Source organism: Cnephaeus nilssonii (genome assembly GCF_951640355.1).
Source record: "Cnephaeus nilssonii genome assembly, chromosome: 1".
NCBI classification, from domain to species: Eukaryota; Metazoa; Chordata; class Mammalia; order Chiroptera; family Vespertilionidae; genus Cnephaeus; species Cnephaeus nilssonii.
Genome location: NC_137072.1, coordinates 87,266,787 through 87,285,941, shown reverse-complemented (window position 1 = coordinate 87,285,941; position 19,155 = coordinate 87,266,787). Strand labels below are relative to the sequence as shown.

The 19,155-nt window shown below is 43.3% G+C and overlaps 1 protein-coding gene across 1 annotated transcript in view; it reads right to left on the bottom strand.

Annotated features, from left to right (window-relative positions):
* Positions 1-19,155, bottom strand: part of USP46 (ubiquitin specific peptidase 46) — a 61,422-nt gene that overhangs the window by 11,536 nt on the left and 30,731 nt on the right. The window contains exons 4-6 of the mRNA XM_079769021.1: positions 17,624-17,853; positions 9,417-9,493; positions 1,917-2,000 (exon numbers count right to left, since the gene is read on the bottom strand). Coding sequence (XP_079625147.1) covers positions 1,917-2,000; positions 9,417-9,493; positions 17,624-17,853 — 391 coding nt within the window. The remainder of the gene's footprint in view (positions 1-1,916; positions 2,001-9,416; positions 9,494-17,623; positions 17,854-19,155) is intronic.

The following is a 19,155-nucleotide window of genomic DNA, read 5'->3' as shown; positions in this document are numbered from 1 at the left end:
AGGGTGTGGTCTGGACTTCCAGGTTCCGAGGACCAGCGGGGATGTGCTGACACCGCCGGCCGCTGGCATCAGGAAACCAAACGTGCCAAGCTCCCTCCCACTCCCTTTGTGCTCTTGGGCACGTCATTTCCCCTCTCTGGCTCTGTTTCCTGGTTCAGGGGTTGGCTCAGGGCTCCATTTCCCAAACTGGCCTCCTCAGCGCCCTGGAGACGCTAACAGGGTGGGGTTTCTGCGGCCCAGTTTGGACAATGCCACTGTTTTGAAGCTCCTCCCTGCACCTTAGCCAGTGGTTTTGAGAAATCCACACTCAAGGAACGGTTTTCTGTTGTTTGATACAGCATTCCCAAACTTACATAAACACAGAACGCTTTTTCACCCGAGGGCCATTAATATTCCTTGGTAGAAAGTCACAAAGACAACAGCCTCAGTAGTGAGCACTGCTGGGATGGACAGTCCTCCGGGCACCTTCCAGGGCCCCGTCCTCAAATGTCCTGAATTCATGTACATCCTGCTCAGCTTGTGTACACAGCTGATGCATATTATTTGAAAGGGACAAATTTTAAGAGGATACTATTCAGGAATCTATTAAGGTAAAACCCTGTTCATAAAAAATTAAGCAAAATAACATAGGCAGAAACATATGAATTATGGGGAACCCCCTATTTTATAGAAGCACATGACATTTTAATGTGTGAGACCTCTGGAAATCACCTTCCTGACACATCGAAGACCTGGGCTGGCCTAGGCTGACTTAAGAGTATACGGATGGGAGCAGAGGCGAGCTTCCCTGACCACTAAGGAGAGCGAAGTACCTACCACCCACACTCCACCTGCCACAGTGACTAACCTTCTGTAAGTTTAGATCAGCAAGGAAAGATGAGAAGGCCTGGGAGGCTGGGCAGAGGAATTATTTCATCCTCAGCCTCAGGCCCCTGAGGGTTTAGATGGCAGTAATGAGCATCTCTGAGTTACTGAGAACATTCCACATCCAGGGGCCGGGTAAATTTAACTCACAGGGAGACTTCACAGGATAATTAAAATGTCAAGTTTCTTGGCTTCTGGGGGAAAATACCAGGGAAGCACTGGTTATCTCAGATTGCCCGAGAGCTGTAACTGGTGACTGGTGGTGGGAAAAGGACGGGCAATCTGGGTCCTACATCAATTCAGAATGTGATAACTCTCCTATCAGCTAGCCATGTAATTGATGTGTTATCGACTTCCTCATCATTCCTTATTAAATGATTAACTTTTTAACCTCATATCTTCTAAATAAGAAGCTCTGCCCTCGCTGGGTGGCTCAGTTGATTGGAGCGTCATCCGTACACCAAGAGGTGGCGGTTTCAATTCCCGGTCAGCGCACGAACTTAGGTTGCAGGTTCGATCCTCAGTCAGGGCATGTACAGGAGGCAGGATGGATGTTTCTCTCTCACACAGATATTTCTCCCTCTCTCTCCCTCCCTCTCTTCCACTCTCTCTGAAATCAATAAACATATCCTCGGGTGAGGATTAAAACAAAAAGAAGTTCCAATGTTTGGGCAATACTAACCATGTTACTGGGTGACAACTATATGTCATGTACTCTACTGGGTCCTTTTAATAGTTCGCCTTTAACCCCAAGACAACAGTGACTGTATCTGATGACCACTTGTTTACCCAGGGCACATAGTTACACTCAATCAATATTTGTGGAAGGAATGCATGAAAGACCAAATGAGCAAACAATCATACGAATGGACAACTCTCCAAGGCAGGCATTCTTACCCTACTTTTACCCGTGACAAAGGTAAATGACTTCTCCAAAGCTCCTTGGCTATAAGCCCATGGAACTGGGATTCAAAATCAGATCTGGCTGGCTTCCCAGGCTGGCTCCCCCTCCAGACACAAAGCCACCCTCTTAAGCTAAATCCTTTACGCACCTTTTCTGGGCCTCCTGTTTGCTGCAGCACGTTTCACAATAATATTTCTGTTCACTACACAGTGTTTCTGTGTTGCTGAAGTCTCTGCAGAGAAAAATATTTACAGCTTAAGAAGAAGACCAAACTGTGCTTGGCGTGCCGCGTTTTAAACCCTCTATCACCTGTGGGGTGATCTTTGAGTGAGGTAGGGAGCGAAGTGATGAGAAAAGACCCTCTTACAAGTATGATGCCATTAGAGCGTGTCTACTGGGCTGGACTGTGATCCACCAGGAGAGATGTGCAACTACAGCTTTATTTAGTGGGACACGACAGATGTTTCCAACTGACTCGGAAAAAACCAGTGTTTAACAAAGGGTACCTGTAAATTGGAGATACAAATTATAATAGAAAAATACGAACTATAGTAAATGCCCACCGCAAAGTTGAGTCCAAAAACGTCAATCCCATAAAATTACTGGGATTACTGTACCGTAATGATAAACGGCACATCTCAGGTGGTCTGTATTTCCTAAGAGCTTGAAAGTGAAGACAAGGACATGTAAACCATATTCAACTGCCCTTATATTGAACCAAGAAAGTCCCAATGATTAGCAGATGACGGCTTCCTACCAGCCCCTGCTCCCCGTCTCCCCACACCCTGGATGACATGAACATTAGCCTCCCTCCTTTTGAGAACAAATGCCATTGTGGTGTTATGTCACTATTTGACTTATAGCCTACTGATAGATTCATTTTTAAATGTCATGGCTTTTCATTCTTTCTGGTCCCTGAGATTCTATTTAGCATTCCTGTGGTACTACTTCAAAGGCGAAAAGAACATCCAGAATATAATAACACCCCACAGTCTTGAAAAGGTCTGTGACATTTCCTTATGCACGGGGAGTATCCCAGAACCAGAACGGTCACATTTTACTAAATTGAAAATGTTAGCCGAGCCAGTGTGGCTCAGTGGTTGAGTGTTGACCTATGAACCAGGAGGTCACAGTTCAATTTCCAGTCAGGGCACATGCCTGGGTTGTGGGCTCGATCCCCAGTAGGGGGAGTGCAGGAGGCAGCAGATCGATGATTCTCTCTCATCATTGATGATTCTATCTCTCACTCCCTCGCCCATCCTGTCTGAAATCAGTAAAAATATACATTTTTTAAATCGAAAATGCTATTATTCACATGTGAACGACTCAACCACTTAAACAAAGCTTATCAAAAGAAAACATGGATTGTTTGTTCATTAAATTCCCAAATGTTTACCAACAGTACTTGGGACTAGGTGCCAGGAATTCGCAGTCCCTGCCCTCACACAGCTCAGCCTACAGAGACGTGCACAGTGAGTCACAAACGTTTAGTGCTCAGTGCAGGTCCAACATCCATCACTTCACACTGCCGATTCCCCGAAAACCCGCCAACAGTTCCGCAGTGCAGTTGTGAATAAAATCCAAGCTCCTTGCCTTGGGGCAGGCCAGCCGTCTTCAGATCTGACTGCTCTTCTGACCTCATCTCCCACCTTGCCCACGCCCTTCACTGTGCTCCAGCCACACGGCCAGCCTTCTCCTGTAGCTCAAGTTCAACGCTCTCCCTGCCTCTGGGCACTTGCAGGTGCTCCTTTCCAGATGCTTCCATGCTGGCTTCACCCAATCGGAGCTCGGTGTATATGTCACCTCTTGCCAGACTTCCCTGTCCACTTGCCCAAACCCACCCCGCCCAGCCCTAGCCCGCTGCTGTCTGGTTTTCTTCGGAGCACTCAGCGCTCTCTGAAACCATCCTCTCACTCATTTAGTACGTGTCTCCCCTCTTTGTGGGCACTGACCCCGTCTGTCTCACTGCTATAGCCAAGCACGGAGAACAGGCCCAGTGCTCACGGCACTCCATAATGCGGCCGGCTGAACGAATGCAGAGGAGTGTGCACAGAGTCCAGGGAAAGCACGGGAGGAGACATGAACGTGAACTGGGGTAATTCAGGACATTTCCCCGGGGGCGATGCCCGAGTCAGGCTGTCGGAGGGAAAAAGTGCTGGGGGAATAGGAGTCAAGCATTGCAGACGGAGGGAACGCCAACAGGCGTGGAGGCACGGCGAGTGTGCTGCTTAGAGCTGGCGTGGACCCTGCGGCTCTGGAGCCCCACCAACCAGTCTCAGCAAGGAGAAGACATAATCAGACAGTGCTTTCTACAAATACCACTTCTGGCAGCACCGCGGAGGAAGAACCGGAGGGGGTCGAAGGCAAGGAAACAATTTGGAAGGCAATTACACTCCATCCTGGATTTCAAGTGCTTGGTGCATAAAACAGTCTCAAATTCAGCTGAATGAATACAGGCGACTCTTCAGAGAAGGAACGGATGGGAAAGCAGTTCTTGGCCTGCACAGGCTCACAGGGTGGATGAGGCGGGGCTGGGAGAGGGAGAGGTGCGACTGGTGGCAGTGGAGATGCACACCCTGGACACATCCACCACAGAAAAACCTGTGTATCCAGCTACAGAACAGAAAACCAAGGCAAGCAGAGCAGTGGACAGGGATTTCTACTTACTGTATTTCTCAAAGGCAGTTTTCTGAAGTATTTGTAGACCCAGATAGTAGAAATACAGCAGAAGTTAATACCTAATTTAAGGGCCCACTTTACAAATAACCACCAGCCTGCCCGGCCCCAGCTGGCTGGAAGCTTGTTGCCACGAGGACAGGGTAATGCTTTTAGGGGGTCTGTGAGTTGAGAAGTGGGAAGTGAGGCGAGGTGAGGAAAGAGGGTGAGCAGCAGGAAACCCTGAGGCAGACCAGGCCTGCCAGCTGCTATTGTGTAACTGCTAGAACAAAAGCAGGCAACAGAGGTGAGGAAACTGCGCAGTAAGAAAGTCAAGGGGGCCCTAACCGGTTTGGCTCAGTGGATAGAGCGTTGGCCTGCGGACTCAAGGGTCCCAGGGTCGATTCCGGTCAAGGGCATGTACCTTGGTTGTAGGCACATCCCCGGTAGGAGGTGTGCAGGAGGCGGCTGATTGATGTTTCTCTCTCATCAATGTTTCTAACTCTCTCTTCCTATCCCTTCCTCTCTGTAAAAAAATCAATAAAATATATTTTTTAAAAAAATAAAAGAAAGTCAGAGGGGAAGGGAAGAGCAGACCTTTTCCAAGAGCAGATAAATTACTAAAGCAGAGATGAGGTTAGAGAAAAAGCACGAAACTCTTTGTATTTCTTTCAAAAGAGTCATAGTGACAGTAAAACACTATTTAAATATATACTTTGGGGCCCGGCCGGTGTGGCTCAGTGGTTGAGTGTTGGTTTGATTCCTGGCCAGGGCACATGCCCAGGTTGCAAGCTCGATTCCCCAGTAGAGGGCCTGCAAGAGGCAGACAATCAATGCTTCTCTCCCATCATTGATGTTTCTCCCTCCCTCTCTGAAGTCAATAAAAATATATTTATATATACACACACACACACAATTTGGGAACAAATCTAATATAAAATGCACACCTTTGTAAATAAAAGAAACTAAATAATCTTATGGAAATGTATACAAACAAGACTTGAAAAAAAAAAGGAGAAAGACTATGTTCATGGATGGGAATGTTATGTACTGTAAAGATGGCTATCATGTCCAAGGTAATGTCTATATTTGATACATTTTTTCATTAAAATCTTAACTTGCCCACTCAACACAATAGCTCAAAAATTGGTTTTTAAAAAATTCTCAAGCAATGTTTCCAGATAGTGCTCATGGCGTGGCGCACATAGAAAATGATACCACACCGCAAGGAGCTGCGGTAACCTGATGCGGCTGCTCCTGTGGCTCTGCTCAGCCTCTAAGGAGCGGAGGGCATGACACACCTGCCACCCGTTTACCATGGCACACCAACTGGGAAGCTTTGTTCTGGAACCTACAGCAGTGGTTCTCCTGGCTGTTCCTTAGAATCACCTGGGGAACTTTAAAAACAATCTCAATCTCCATATCAGCCCCCTCACCTGCCCCTCATCAATTACGTCAGAATCTCTCCAGGTAGAACCCAGGCATTGTTCTTAAAGCAACCCAGGTGGCTGCAATGTACTGCTCTGCAAACATTCACATGCGTTTGAATCTCCTGGAGATCTTGTCCAAATGCAGATTCTGATTCATTCATTCATTCTTGGGGGACACCTGAGATGCTGTGGTTCTAATGAGATGCCAGATGACAACAATGGTGCTAGTCCACGAACCCCTGTTTGAGGGGCAAAGATCTAGAGCAGTGGTTCTTAAACTTTGGTGGTATCAGAATCACCAGGAAATTAATTTAAAATAGAGGCCTAGGCTCGCCGAAGTTGAATATGGCCTGGGCCTCAATTTTTAACCAACTTTCCCAGGTGAATCTGACACAACAAAGTTCGAAAACCACTGACTAGAATATTAAAAAAAAGATTAGAAATAGAAATCCATGAGAAAAAGTTATGTGTCAGATATTAGAAAACACCATATAACAACAACCAAAACTGAAACACAGGACAGTGAAACTGAGAGATAAGTGTGTGGCTGGCAAAGGAAGTGCGGTGGGGCTTATATGAACTTAGTACATGAAAGAAATTTCTCAAAATAAGTAGAAAAGGAATTTTCAAAAAATAAGATTAACTTTTAAAATAGAGTTTCGGTAGGCTCCTTTCCTTCTGGCTGATCTCCCTGGGAGAAGGGGAATTTAAATGAGAGTAAGATGGAGGAAGCGGAAGGTAATCTCAGAACTGGGAGCACTCTGAGGACAAAGGTATGTTTCTGTGAAGGAGCCACAGGGAGGCACTAAGGCACAAAAGGAGAAAAGGCCACGTGAGGGTAACTGAGATGAACTTCACGCAGTTTAAGTTTTTACCTGAGGCCATCCCTTAACTTTTCAAAAGAATAAAAAATCTACTTGGTATCCTCCTAGGGTAAAGAGGGCTCACCTCGCCTAAGACACGGTACTGAGGTTTGAAATATCAGAATTATAGCTCAGCGACAATATGGATCCTGTATCCTGAACTTAACTCCATTTTATATCAGCATTTCTCTGGGACAAAAGTTCACTGAACACACATTGTAACTGATCACCGAAAACCATTCTGGAAGGAGGTGGCAAAAACATGACATTTAAATACCACAATTTTAGCTTGATTTTTTTTTTTTTTTTACTTTTTCATCATCAAATGAAAGATAAAAATATCACATCAGAAGAGAAATGGAAACATGATATTAAAGAAAAAACTTCAGAATTCTAATTTTAAAAATAAGCCTTCAAGAATGCAAACCAAATGAAACCACGAAAAGGGCCAAAAATAGATCATAATCATTCCTCATCTTTTGTCCCAGATGGAAAAAGCTGGCCTTCCTCCTGCACATCCCTCTTGGAGGCTGGGAATCTGCCGCCCGGTCGCAGAGCTCTCGGTGATGAATGACAACAGCTGGCAGGTGCTGGGAGGTGAGGTCTTAGGCTTATATGAGGGCAGGTATAGCTAAGTCAGTCAAGGTCTAGTTTAAGAAGGATGTAAAATGAGGATGGGCAGGCATTTCAGGAATATCATCCTGCACAGTCCCATCAAATGAGAATCTCATGTTGGATGAAAGGTCTTCCCAGGCTATTTCGTACTCAACCATCCCAGCTTTATCATCTCCAAATGCCTCTAGCCTGCCTTCCTCAGGTATGCATGGCCAATATACTGTATACATTTCTCCAGAAAAAAAATGAACACATAAATCTGCGTTCCCAAAGGTTAAATTTTTTAAAAAGATTTTTGAAGGAGAGAGAGAGAGAGAGAGAGAGAGAGAGAGAGAGAGAGAGAGAGAGAGAGAGAGAGAAAGAGAAACATCGATGAGAATCGTTGATTAGCTGCCTCCTGCACACCCCCTACTGGGGGGTGGGGGGCTGGGGATCGAGCCCACAACCCAGGAATGCGCTTTTGGCCCGAATCAAACCTGGGACCCTTTAGTCCGCAGGCCGACGCTCTATCCACTGAGCCAAACTGGCTAGGGCCAAAGGTTGAAATTTTAACTAACCATTGGCCCTTTACCTGGTTGGCCTCAAAGCTAAGGCCACTGCCGTCTGCCTTTTTGAACAGCCCAGATCATGCTAAGAAGGGGAGCAGTCAACCTCCTAACTCCCCTTCTCAAAGAAGGGGTATGGACAAATACCCTTTCTCCCATCCCCTCATCTGCGACTAACGTTAGCACAACCTCAATTGTTTCTATATTCCCCGAGGTCATAAAACCTTGGGAAAATAAAAAATGGCTTATTTTCACAGGAAGACTAAGAACCCATGTCATAAATGGAACCATTCGGAAGAAAAAGAGGCCATCCTTCTCTTTGCAAAGAGGTAAACTTTTCCTAGACCCCCAGGACCTAAGGCATTTGGAGACAAGCAGACATGCCAAACCAACAGGAAGCGCTCAGGTACCCATCAGTGTAGTGTTGGGGTGTGAGGGGGGCAGGGCACGCAGCGGCATCAGGCTCCTGGGAGATGGGAGAGCAATCCGCCCCCAGCTCACACAATACCTAACCCCCAGACGAACCAAGCTCTTCCACATAAAATGACTTTCTTACAGTCAACGGCCACAGCAGTCCCTTTAATCCGCATCTTCTAAAATGTTCCAAGTCACCCATACTCCTGAAAGAACAAGTCCGCCCCCCTACGCCTACTGCCGTGTGATGACACCTTAAAGCGCCCCTGAGCTGCAGTACCTGAGCAATGACCACACAGTCTACACTGGCTCCCTCACTCTCCAGACCTGTTTCATTTCCTCCAAAGCACCCATCACCATCTTTAGATCCCGCCGCGTTGTAAATCCCGCGAGAGGCGTATCTGGTGCTCATTCCTCTATTTCCAGTGTCCAGACAGGGCCTGGCTCATTGTGAGCACTCACGACCTCTTGTTGGAAAGAGGAGAGTGAGGAGGGGAAAAGGAAGCTATGTCTACAGCAACTTGGAGCGCAGTTTAAGTGTGCGATCCCTGTGGTGATCTTGCGCACGTACTGTTCTTACACGCTGCTCCTTACCTCCACTCAACCCTAATGAGCCATTTTCCCCATGAATGATCTCCACACAATGCTGGAAGCTGGAGGAAAAGGCAATTTCCTCATTGGTTCTCAGCTCAAAAGTGCATGATTTTTAAAATAACAGAATAGATTAGCTTAGAAAAACAAAGGAATGGCAGGCATCTATAGCATTTATTAACTTAATTGTGTGTGTGTGTGTGTGTGTGTGTGTGTGTGTGTGTGACAGAGAGAGAGAGAGAAAGAGAGAGAGAGCGAGAGAGAGAGAGAAGAAAGCCCTTTAATATATCTGTATTAAAGATTAAAGGTTTAATGACTAACAGCTTCCACTTGACCCTCTCTCTTCTCAGTAGGACTCTTCTCCAGACCACATACACTTATTTTTAATCTCTCTTGGAAAAGAAGAAATAGAAAATAGTATTGTATGGGTTTAAAAGAAAGGAAGATTATTTCCTAAAGAAATACAGGATGTTTTCCCCAGTTATTTACTAGCCTGATCAAAAGTTCAGACCACACTCAGAATTCATGAGGTTACCTCAGGCAGTGGGTAATAGATGTATTCTGCTCCACATCGACAGAAAGATCAAGAAAATCTTCATCTTTGCTACTAACCTGAAGCAAAAAAAAAAAAAAAAAAAAGAAAAGAAAAAAAAGTCTTAGGCACAAAATACACAACAGACATAGTATCTTGAACACTTAGTGGTAACCGAAAACCATAACTGCAGTAAAAGTGGTGTGTGGCTTTGTATATTCACTGGCAAGCAGTTACCTTGAAACCCCAATCTACAGAAAATCCCACATTTTCAATTTAATCCTATCTCTAGCCCAGCTTTGATTCAGAACTTTTTATTTTTTAATGTTTTTATTGAAAGAGAGAGAGAGTGAGAGATAGAAACATAGATGAGAGAGAAACATCAATTGGCTGCCTCCTACACACCCCCCCTACTGGGGATGGAGCCCACAGCACAGGCACGTGCCCTGACCGGGAATGAAACCAGCAACCTCTTGTTGTGTAGGACAACACTCGATCCACTGAGCCACACCGGCTGGCTAGAATTCTTAGGTAATGAAATTACCTAAATCTACCAGATTTCTCTTCCTCTCCATTCATTTCCTCCACTGTTCCAAAGTAGGAAGTATCAGACAGGTAGCCATATAGCTCAGACCGGCAGAATAATAACGAAAATGGAAAAAGGACGAGAGACGTAGAAAACCTACTACTCTGGGGATCAGCCCTGCATTAAGTTGTCTGCACTTTCTGCCAGTCCCTTGAAATCACCCCCTTCTTCCCATGTCTGGTCATTCCAACCGCATGAGGGGCCCCGGAGCCTAATGCGCGCGAGGCTGGAGAGTCACACCAGCTCCAGGTGCAGCTGTCCTTTGATACAAGACGAGGCCGTCATGTGCAGAGCCCTGCGCTGTCCGTGATAACAACTGGACCCGGAGCTGGCCTGGAGCCGTGCCTCGCACAGGCCTGCCCGCCACTCTGGCCCGCTCTCAGGCGGGCTGGCTCACTGGCCCGGGCTAGTTCTCAGCCCTCCACAGATCCAATTCCGGGCCTACTTATTGAAGCTCACCGAGGAAGTGTATATATTCCAGCAGTTCACCAGCATTTTACCAACTTGGAGTGGGAGGGACCAATTATTCCTGCAACAGCCTTGAGGTGCTCAGTCAAGTGGCAACCAAATGAAAATAATACTCCTTTACATGTGACAATTACCTTGTGACCCAATACTCCACTGCTAGGACATTACCTAAAGAATTATTCAGAGATCTGAATACATCTTTTATACTTGTGTAAGTCTACAGAAGATGGTGTACTGAGACAGACTGCCCAGCGCCATATCCTATCTCTGCCCCTTATTAAAGTGGATGATTATGGCCAGGTACTTAGCCTCTCTGTACCTCAGTTCCTCATCTGTAAAGTGGGGACAGTAAGAGTATCTATTTCATACGGCTGTTCTAAAGATGTTATAAGTAATACATGTTAAGTGCTTTAAGAAGTAAACTTTCAACAAATCATGAGGAGTAGAAAATGTTTAAAAGGCCTAAAATGGTCAAGAAGTTGGAAACAGTTTACATACATTATGGGTATCATAGTAAGTGAAAAAGTTGGCTATCCAATTATGTGAATTAATTCCAATTTTGTATTTAAAAGGCCTATATCTCGTGGTGGACAAAAGTAGGTTTATAATTTTGAGTACAAAAACACAGGGTTAATTCTTGTATTATTATTTTCCATATGAACAATTGTAAACCTACTTTCACCCACCCCTGTATATTTACACACACACACACACACACACACACACACACACACACGTCTCTATCATCCTAGTTTAATTTCTTATGGCACTTATTACTGCCATGGCAGAATGCATGAAAGGCCCCAAATCCTCACCATTGCCTATACTAGCCTCTTTGCCACATGACTTCACAGATCTCTCATCAAGGGGTATGTTCCCCAACCCTTGATTCTGCGTTCAGCCATGTGACATGCCTTGGCCAGTGGAATGTTAGAAGACACGGTACAAGCAGGGGCTTGAATAAGCACTTGTGAAACTGCTCTCTCGCCCTCTGTCATCACCATGAGGCTCGGCCCACTGTGCCCAGGAGACGAGACCCATGGAGCAGAGCTGTCCTCACATCGGTGCCCAGCCAAGCCCAGCCTCGAGTCAAGCCCCAAGCTGGCCTGCAGACACATGAGTGAGCCAGATGAAATACAAACACACAAGTTCAGCCAAGTCCATAGCTGCATGAATTATAATAATAAATCATAATTGATTTAGGCCAGACTTTTAGGGTGGTTCATAACAAAGCAACAGATAACCAGTACAACTACAGCAGGTCCTTGAATAATGTGGTTTTATTCAAGGTCATTTTGTTATGACATTATGAGATGCCATAGGAACTTAACTCTTATTTATATCAATTAGCCAATGGCAAAATTGGTTTCATTATACACTAGAGGCCAGTGCAGGGATTCGTGCACCGGTGGGGTCCCTCGGCCTGGCCTGCAGAAATCGGGCCGAAACCGGCCCGGTGCATGGATTCATCCAGGACATGTTGGGCCCATCTCACCCAGTCCCTATCAGCCAGACCCCAGCAGCATATTAGCCTTTTATTATATAGGATGTCCAACAACTGCAAAAATATACATTTTTTTCAACTCAGCAAGGGAAACTGCCTTCCAGGGGTCTTCAGGCAATGTTGGGAGACATTTTTATTGTCTCATCTTGGGGGATGCTACTGACATCCAGCAGGTAGAAGCCAGAGATGCTGCTAAACAGCCTATAATGCACAGGGCAGCACCCCACAACAAAGTATTATCTGATCTTAAATGTTAAGTTCCAAGGTTGAGAGAACCTGTTTTCAAGTACATTTAAGAAATCAGACCATGTAAGTGTTAGGATTCAAAATATGTCAAAATAAAGTTAGAAAGATTGAAACCACACAGAAGATATTCCCTAACCACAATGGAATTAAATTCTAAAACAATATTATTAAAATATCTAGGAAAATCCCAAATGTTTGAAAATTAAACAGCATACTGCTAAGTAATGTATGAATCAAAGAAAAAAAATCACAAGAGAAAATTAGAAAATATTTTGAACTAATGACAACACATATCAAAAGTTGTGGGATGTAGCTAAAGCAGCGCTTAAAGGAAAGTTTATAGCTTTAAAATGCATATATTAATAAACAGTAGAGCAGGGTCTATCTTTTCTGTATGGTCTAATTACTATAGCCCTAATACCTAAAATAATTTTCAGCATTTAGTAGGTACCCAATAAATATTTAATAAATGAATGAATAAATAAAAAAAGAATGAACAAGTAAAAAGATATCTAAATTCCAACAGAGACATCTGGGTGACAGAATTATGAATGATTTTCTTTTTATACATTCTGTTTTCTTTCTTTTTCTTTTTATTTTAATCCTCACCTGAGGATACTGTTTTTTTATTGATTTTAGATAGTAAAGGAGAGAGAGACACATCGATCTGTCGCCTCCTGTACACACTCCAACCAGCTATTAAATCCGCAATCTAGGTATGTGCCCTGAATGGGAATCGAACCGGCAACCTTTTTGGTATACAGCATGATGCACAACCAACTGACCAACCCAGGCAGGTTATATTCTGTTTTCTTAAAATAATCCACAGGTATTATATTTTTTAATTAACAAAACTTTTCTAGAACCAAATGGCCTTTCTCGTGGGGGCCGGGGGGAGGGGGAGGGAGAAGAGGTTTATAGCCAACTGAACTCATACATAATTTAGATAGCTAGGATCAGGTTTTACTAAAACTCTTAGAGCTGAAAGGGAGCAAAAACAAAGAAATATTTTCTCCTGTTAGGCAGAAATCCTTTTCTCTACTCAGTTGTTTTAGGAGATGGGGGGGGGGGGGGGGGCGGGGAGGTAAAAATCTAATTAACTAACTGGGTAAAGTTACTGTAACTTTCTCAATTCCCAGTGCAAACTGCTCCCAGGATTAAGACTGTGAGAAAGCACTGCTCAGGTGGATCAGGCCCGCTGGGAATATCAAAACATGGCATAAACCCTCCCACTTGGATTTCTCTCTCTCCCTGCCCAGATTGACAACAGTCAAAAGCAACGAGTGATCAAGCAATCTTTTCTCCTTTCTCTCTTCCCAGAAAGCTGCCAGAAAAGAAAACCATTTTCTTCCCACACACAAGGATCTCATTCTGGTCTAAATGAAAATACAGCTTGTCTCCACGGAAACATATATATCACTAAGACTCCAATACTCTCAGCAAGTACAGGCTACATCTTATTCTCCTTTCTTCTCCCCGATTGGGTTCCCCAAAAGCTCTAGTTTAAGAAGGGTGGAAGAGACCCGACTTGCTCTTCTTCAAAGTAATAATTAAAAATTAATAGAACAAATTAATTTATAGGGTATACATATAAATGATGAGCTTTGCTACGTTTCTGAGTCATAAAAATCATATTCAAATGTGCTTCTAAATTCAGAGACTCCTTTCCTGGGCTTATTAGAAAAGGGACCAGGCAGGAGCCCATGCTGTTCAGCCAGGACCTGAAAATGCGCTGGCCTTGAGCGGTGCCAAGACGGTGGACTTGGGACAAGTGGCAACGACAACCCACCTGGATCCCAGGGACTCAGTCACACCTGGCCACACCACCCACCCCACTCCTCTTCTGCGAAGGGCTCGAAGCTCTACTGGATCAATTTTTTTAAAAAATATGTTTTTATTGATTTCAGAGAGAGAGGAAGGGAAAGGGAGAGAGAGAGAGAAACATCCATGATGAGAAAGAATCACTGATCGGCTGCCTCCTGCATGCCCCCAACCGGGGATCAAGCCCTAATAGAGAAGCAAATGGTGACCTCCTGGTTCTTGGGTTGATGCTCAACCACTGAGCCACACCGACCAGGCTCCCGGATCAATTTTAACCCCTGCAAACAAAGCAAGAAGGAGCTGTGCTATCGGTAGTTAATAAAGCGATTCTGTAGACAATCTTGGACTCCAGTAACAGACAGCAATGTGTCTTAAAGCCACTGAGAAGCACTGAAAACCACCAGTTTGCAGAGCAAAGACTCCGTGTTAATGGAAAGGAAGAAAATTAACAACAACAAAACGGAGCTCCAATGGGCCCTGCAAATCCTATGAACCAAGCAAAGAACCAAGGCAGCGCTGAGGCTGCTCTGTAAAACCCCCACGCCTCAGTTCTGAAGAGCCTTGCTCCAGGTTATCCCGGGGAGTCAGCTCTGAGTTACCCCCCTTAAAACAGTCTCTCCAAGACTACCGCAGAATGAAACGGTCTCCATAAATCGGCAGTTGACATTTGTACAGCAATCACAAGCAACATTTACAAAGGGCGAGACCCAGAAAAAAAAATATATTGTTTTCTGAAAGCATGAAGGCTCCCACAAAGAGTTTTCCACAATTGGAGGAACTAGCAGCCAGGCAGCTACAATGGCAAGGTTCCCCGGGGGCTAATTTGCTGCTCGGGATCTGGTGCAGTTTCTTCCCACTGTGAGATTTCACACACGTGGGGCCTGGCCATTCTGACTGAAGCCCCGTCTGCAGGCTGCCTGCCCTGAGCAGAGGACCTTACTCAAAGGGGGCCTGCGTTTCTCATCCTGAGCAGGAAAGCTTCAACGCTAAGTGTTCTTTTACTCCAAGTCCTCAACATTTTACAGTACAAAAAAAAAGCCTGCAGGTTATGTATTTTCTTAGAAAGTAGAGAGCTTTCTAACAATTAGAGCTTTCTAAAAATGGAATGCATCTCCTCAGGAGATTGAGTTCCCTGTCTCTGGACAAGATCCAGTAGATGACCAACTGGCTAGGACGACACAGGAGGGACTGGGGCACAGGGCGAGGAAGGATTAGATGACTCCTAGGATCCTATTCAGTGAAAGCACCTAAGAAAATGGAGGTGATCATCCCAGAAAGTCCAGGGGAAAAACACTCTTGCCTCAAATCATCTAGTACTCATTTCAGGGGGGAATAAATATAAGAACCAATCTGACTGCCCCCAAAAGACATCCCCACACACTCTCATTCACTCCCACAAACCAACTATAAATGGCTGGGATCCCATTATCACAAACTCTACAGGATCATCCACAACCTTTGGAGAAATCTTTAGGCTCAGGTTTCCCCTCTATGGTAACCCTGCAGAAATAACAGACTAGGTGATAGCTTTTTCAGTACAAATATTTGAGATGCAACATTTGCATTTGAACCTTCCTGAAAATCCAGACACTGGAAGATGGATTTAATAATGTGTTTATTTCAAAGATTAAAAAAAAAAATTAAACCATTTCATTGATCCAAAAGCAGGAAAGAGAGAAAACAAAATATAAAATAGGTGTGTTAAATAAAAACAAACAGTAGGATAGTAAAAACATACTGCCATTTACTACGCATTTTAAACACCACCTCAGATGTTTCCATAATGTGGGAAATTCTACGGGACAAATAATCTGATTTCTTCAACAAATAAACCGGAAGAAAAAAAATGGGGGATGGGGTAACCTATAGATTAAGACAGAGACTGACCAAGTGCAATGTGTGGACCATGTATGAATCCTAATTTGAATTAAGCAACTGCTAAAAAATATATATGAGATAAAAAAGTTCCAGAGCAACTGAGTGAATAATGGTTTAAAGAAATTATTTTTAAAAGTAATTGTACTTACGTTTAAAATAAAAAGATTTCTTTCCTTTTAGAGATACAGAACAAAGTAATGAAGAAACTACAAGTAAAATGACATGTTATCTGAAATTTGCTTAAAAATAGACCAGTTTGATGACGAGGGAGGGTGCATGGAACAAGAGATGAAGAAGATAAGATGGGCCAATGTGTTAACAATCACTGATCCCAAGTAATACACACATGGGATTTATTATACTATTCTAATGCTGTATTCATATGAGTTTTACTGGAATGTAAAATACAAAGGAACGAAAGGAGAAAGGGAAGAAAAATGATATCTAGATAGATAAGTATGTGTAGAAAATGTGTTGGCAGGATATATTTCAAAATGTTCCACTGTTACCTTTGGGCTAATGTGGGCATCTCTGAGTGGGGAGATTACTGGTTACCTTTAGTCTCTTTTTGCTTAGCTATGTTTTCTTTTCTTTTTTTTTTTTTTTACAATGAACAAATCAGAATATTAATTCCAAAACTGTTTAAAAGGACAGAAGAAAGACTGTCAGAAAACGAAGAGCCTTCCATTTAAATCCACATTCTTGACTACTTCTGTGTAGAAATGTTTTGACAGGGGTTATAGCCCCTTTACAAAATCAGATAAAAGCTACTATCTCCTCAGAGAAAATGCACAATCCTACAGAATTTTTCATGCAATGTCAAGAAACTCGAAGGTCCCTGAGGAACCCATAGACTTCCTACGCTGTTAGTAATTATAATAAGTAATAATATCTAACATTTTTTGCATACTTCCTATGTGCCAAGCATGGTTCCAAGTGTTTTACAAATGTTAACTCACTTAATCCCCCAGCCACCCTATGAGATAGGCACTGTCATCATCCCCAATTTACAGATGAGGAGAGAAGCCAGAGAGGTGGAACAATTTGCACAGGGCCTCACAGCTAGCGAGTGGCTGAGCCAACATTCAACTTGGCCGCCTGGCTGTAGAGCTGGGTTCTATCTACCATAGTTGGCGCCACATACAGACTTAAATCAAGTATACCAAGCAAACATTACATCCTGAATCATATTCTGGAGATCACATCTTCAGATCCAACTGACACCAAGTGCCTACATACCATGTGCCAAGCTCATCCAAGCACTAAGCTCACCCAGCCCTCACAACTGCAATGTAAGGGACTTGCAGGAGTCTCCTGACTTCAAGTTCACCATACCACACAGCTGATTTCCTTCAAGTCAGAGAGATGATCTAAGTCACACATGACCTCCTTGTAACCAAAATCTTTTCAAGATAACTGGTGGAGGTCCAGTACAACAGTTCAATCTGTGGGCCCTAAAATGTGCCCAGGATGCAAAGCAACGCAGTTGTTAAGAAGTGCCCTAGTCACTCTACTTTAGCCAGTTGAGACATCTTAGATGGAGACATGCTTGCAAAAGTTTGCACCTGAGGTTCATAAACACAAGTAGAAGTATCTGCATGTACTGAAGACAAATGTTGATACTATGATACCACATTGCACTCACACACAACCTGGCCTCTACAAATACATACAAACATATTACATGCGAGCCCGACCAATGCTTACAGTTTCACAGTTCAAGCATCGAGTTTCATTGGTGAGCGTTCCCTGAAAAATCTCATGGACCCAAGTGAGTTCTGGTTTATTGTTCTCTGCAGGTTCATTCATGTTGCCATTTTTTAATTTCCCATTTTGTTTCTCCTGTTTCTTCTCTTCCTGCAGGATGTCCGCAATAGTGTTTAGCAAATAGTTTAAAAATTCGTGAGCATCCTGCTGCATGTAGTTATCAAAGAGATCTGGAAAAGAGAGGGCCATTATTTCAGTCTCTGGTCCTTAAAAAGCAAACAAAAATGCTCAATTTTACAGGCGACACTTCAGTTTTTATATTGAAAGGGGGAACAAGTATGCACTGTATTCATCTCTATTTGGCAACTTCAATAGGTAAGTTTGAAAAGAATTTTTGGTCATGTTCATTTTTTACTGCCCCCCAAGAACTGAATTTCATATATTTCCTTAAAGTCATCATGTAAATAAAAAGCTAGCAAAATTTCTTTACAAAAAGAGTAGTAGAAATTACTTGATAAGCTCCCTGATAAAATAATCAATATTTAATATGATGTGACCACCAATGATCAATTATTCATTCTGTAATTTATCCAGAGCAACCGGAGTCTCTTCCCCAAGATCACACTGAACGCTGGACCAGCCTGGAAGCAGCTTCATTGAGCACATACGGGAGATGAGGGATGTATGTGAGAATGTGTCTACCTGATCGTGTCCTGAAACCAAACACAAATGCTTCCAGAAGCCGATTGCTGGTCCCTGCCGTACGGACAAACAATCTAGAGATGAGTGCAGCTGTGAGACTTCATTATTAATCATGTTCACAACGAGACTCAGGCGTGCTCTGCTTCCTTCTCAGGCTACTTTTATTCTGGTGCATATAAACTACAACACCTTTAAGAGGCAGCAATCAAATTAAACGAGACTTTATAAAACAAACATCTGATTAACTCTGCAAATCTGTTGGAGTAAGGCTGAAATCTAGGATAAACACAAGTTGCCATATCAAATATTTCCATAGTCATAAAAATTACCAACACAAAACTTCTGGAATAACCTAGTCTCTACCACCACTTGCCCGCCCTCCCAAAATGACAGAAAAATCAGAAAAAAATCAGGCGACACAGGACATTTTTATCATATAAAGGTATCAATTTAATACCCTGTCTTAGGTAAATAAAAATGAGAGGTATTATTTTTTAAATAGCAGAGGCCCTGATTAGGTAATATGCATTTATTTTAATCACTTATAACAAGTTTATAAGATAGTACTATTTCATTCAATTACTGCATCAATCTATTTCTTCCAATCAGTGTCCTGCTTAGAAAGATGTCTTGGGCAAATTTTCCTCTTACAATGATCATACCTTACAAATATGAAACAAATAAAAAGACCATTCCTAAGTGAAATGACAAATCTGAATTTTTAAAGCACATTTTTAATCTAGTTTTGTTTTATGTCTACTGGGTAGAAAAGAAGAAATATATCTTCTTTAAAAAACTATATTTGAGTAGTCGGCCATACTATTTCCCCC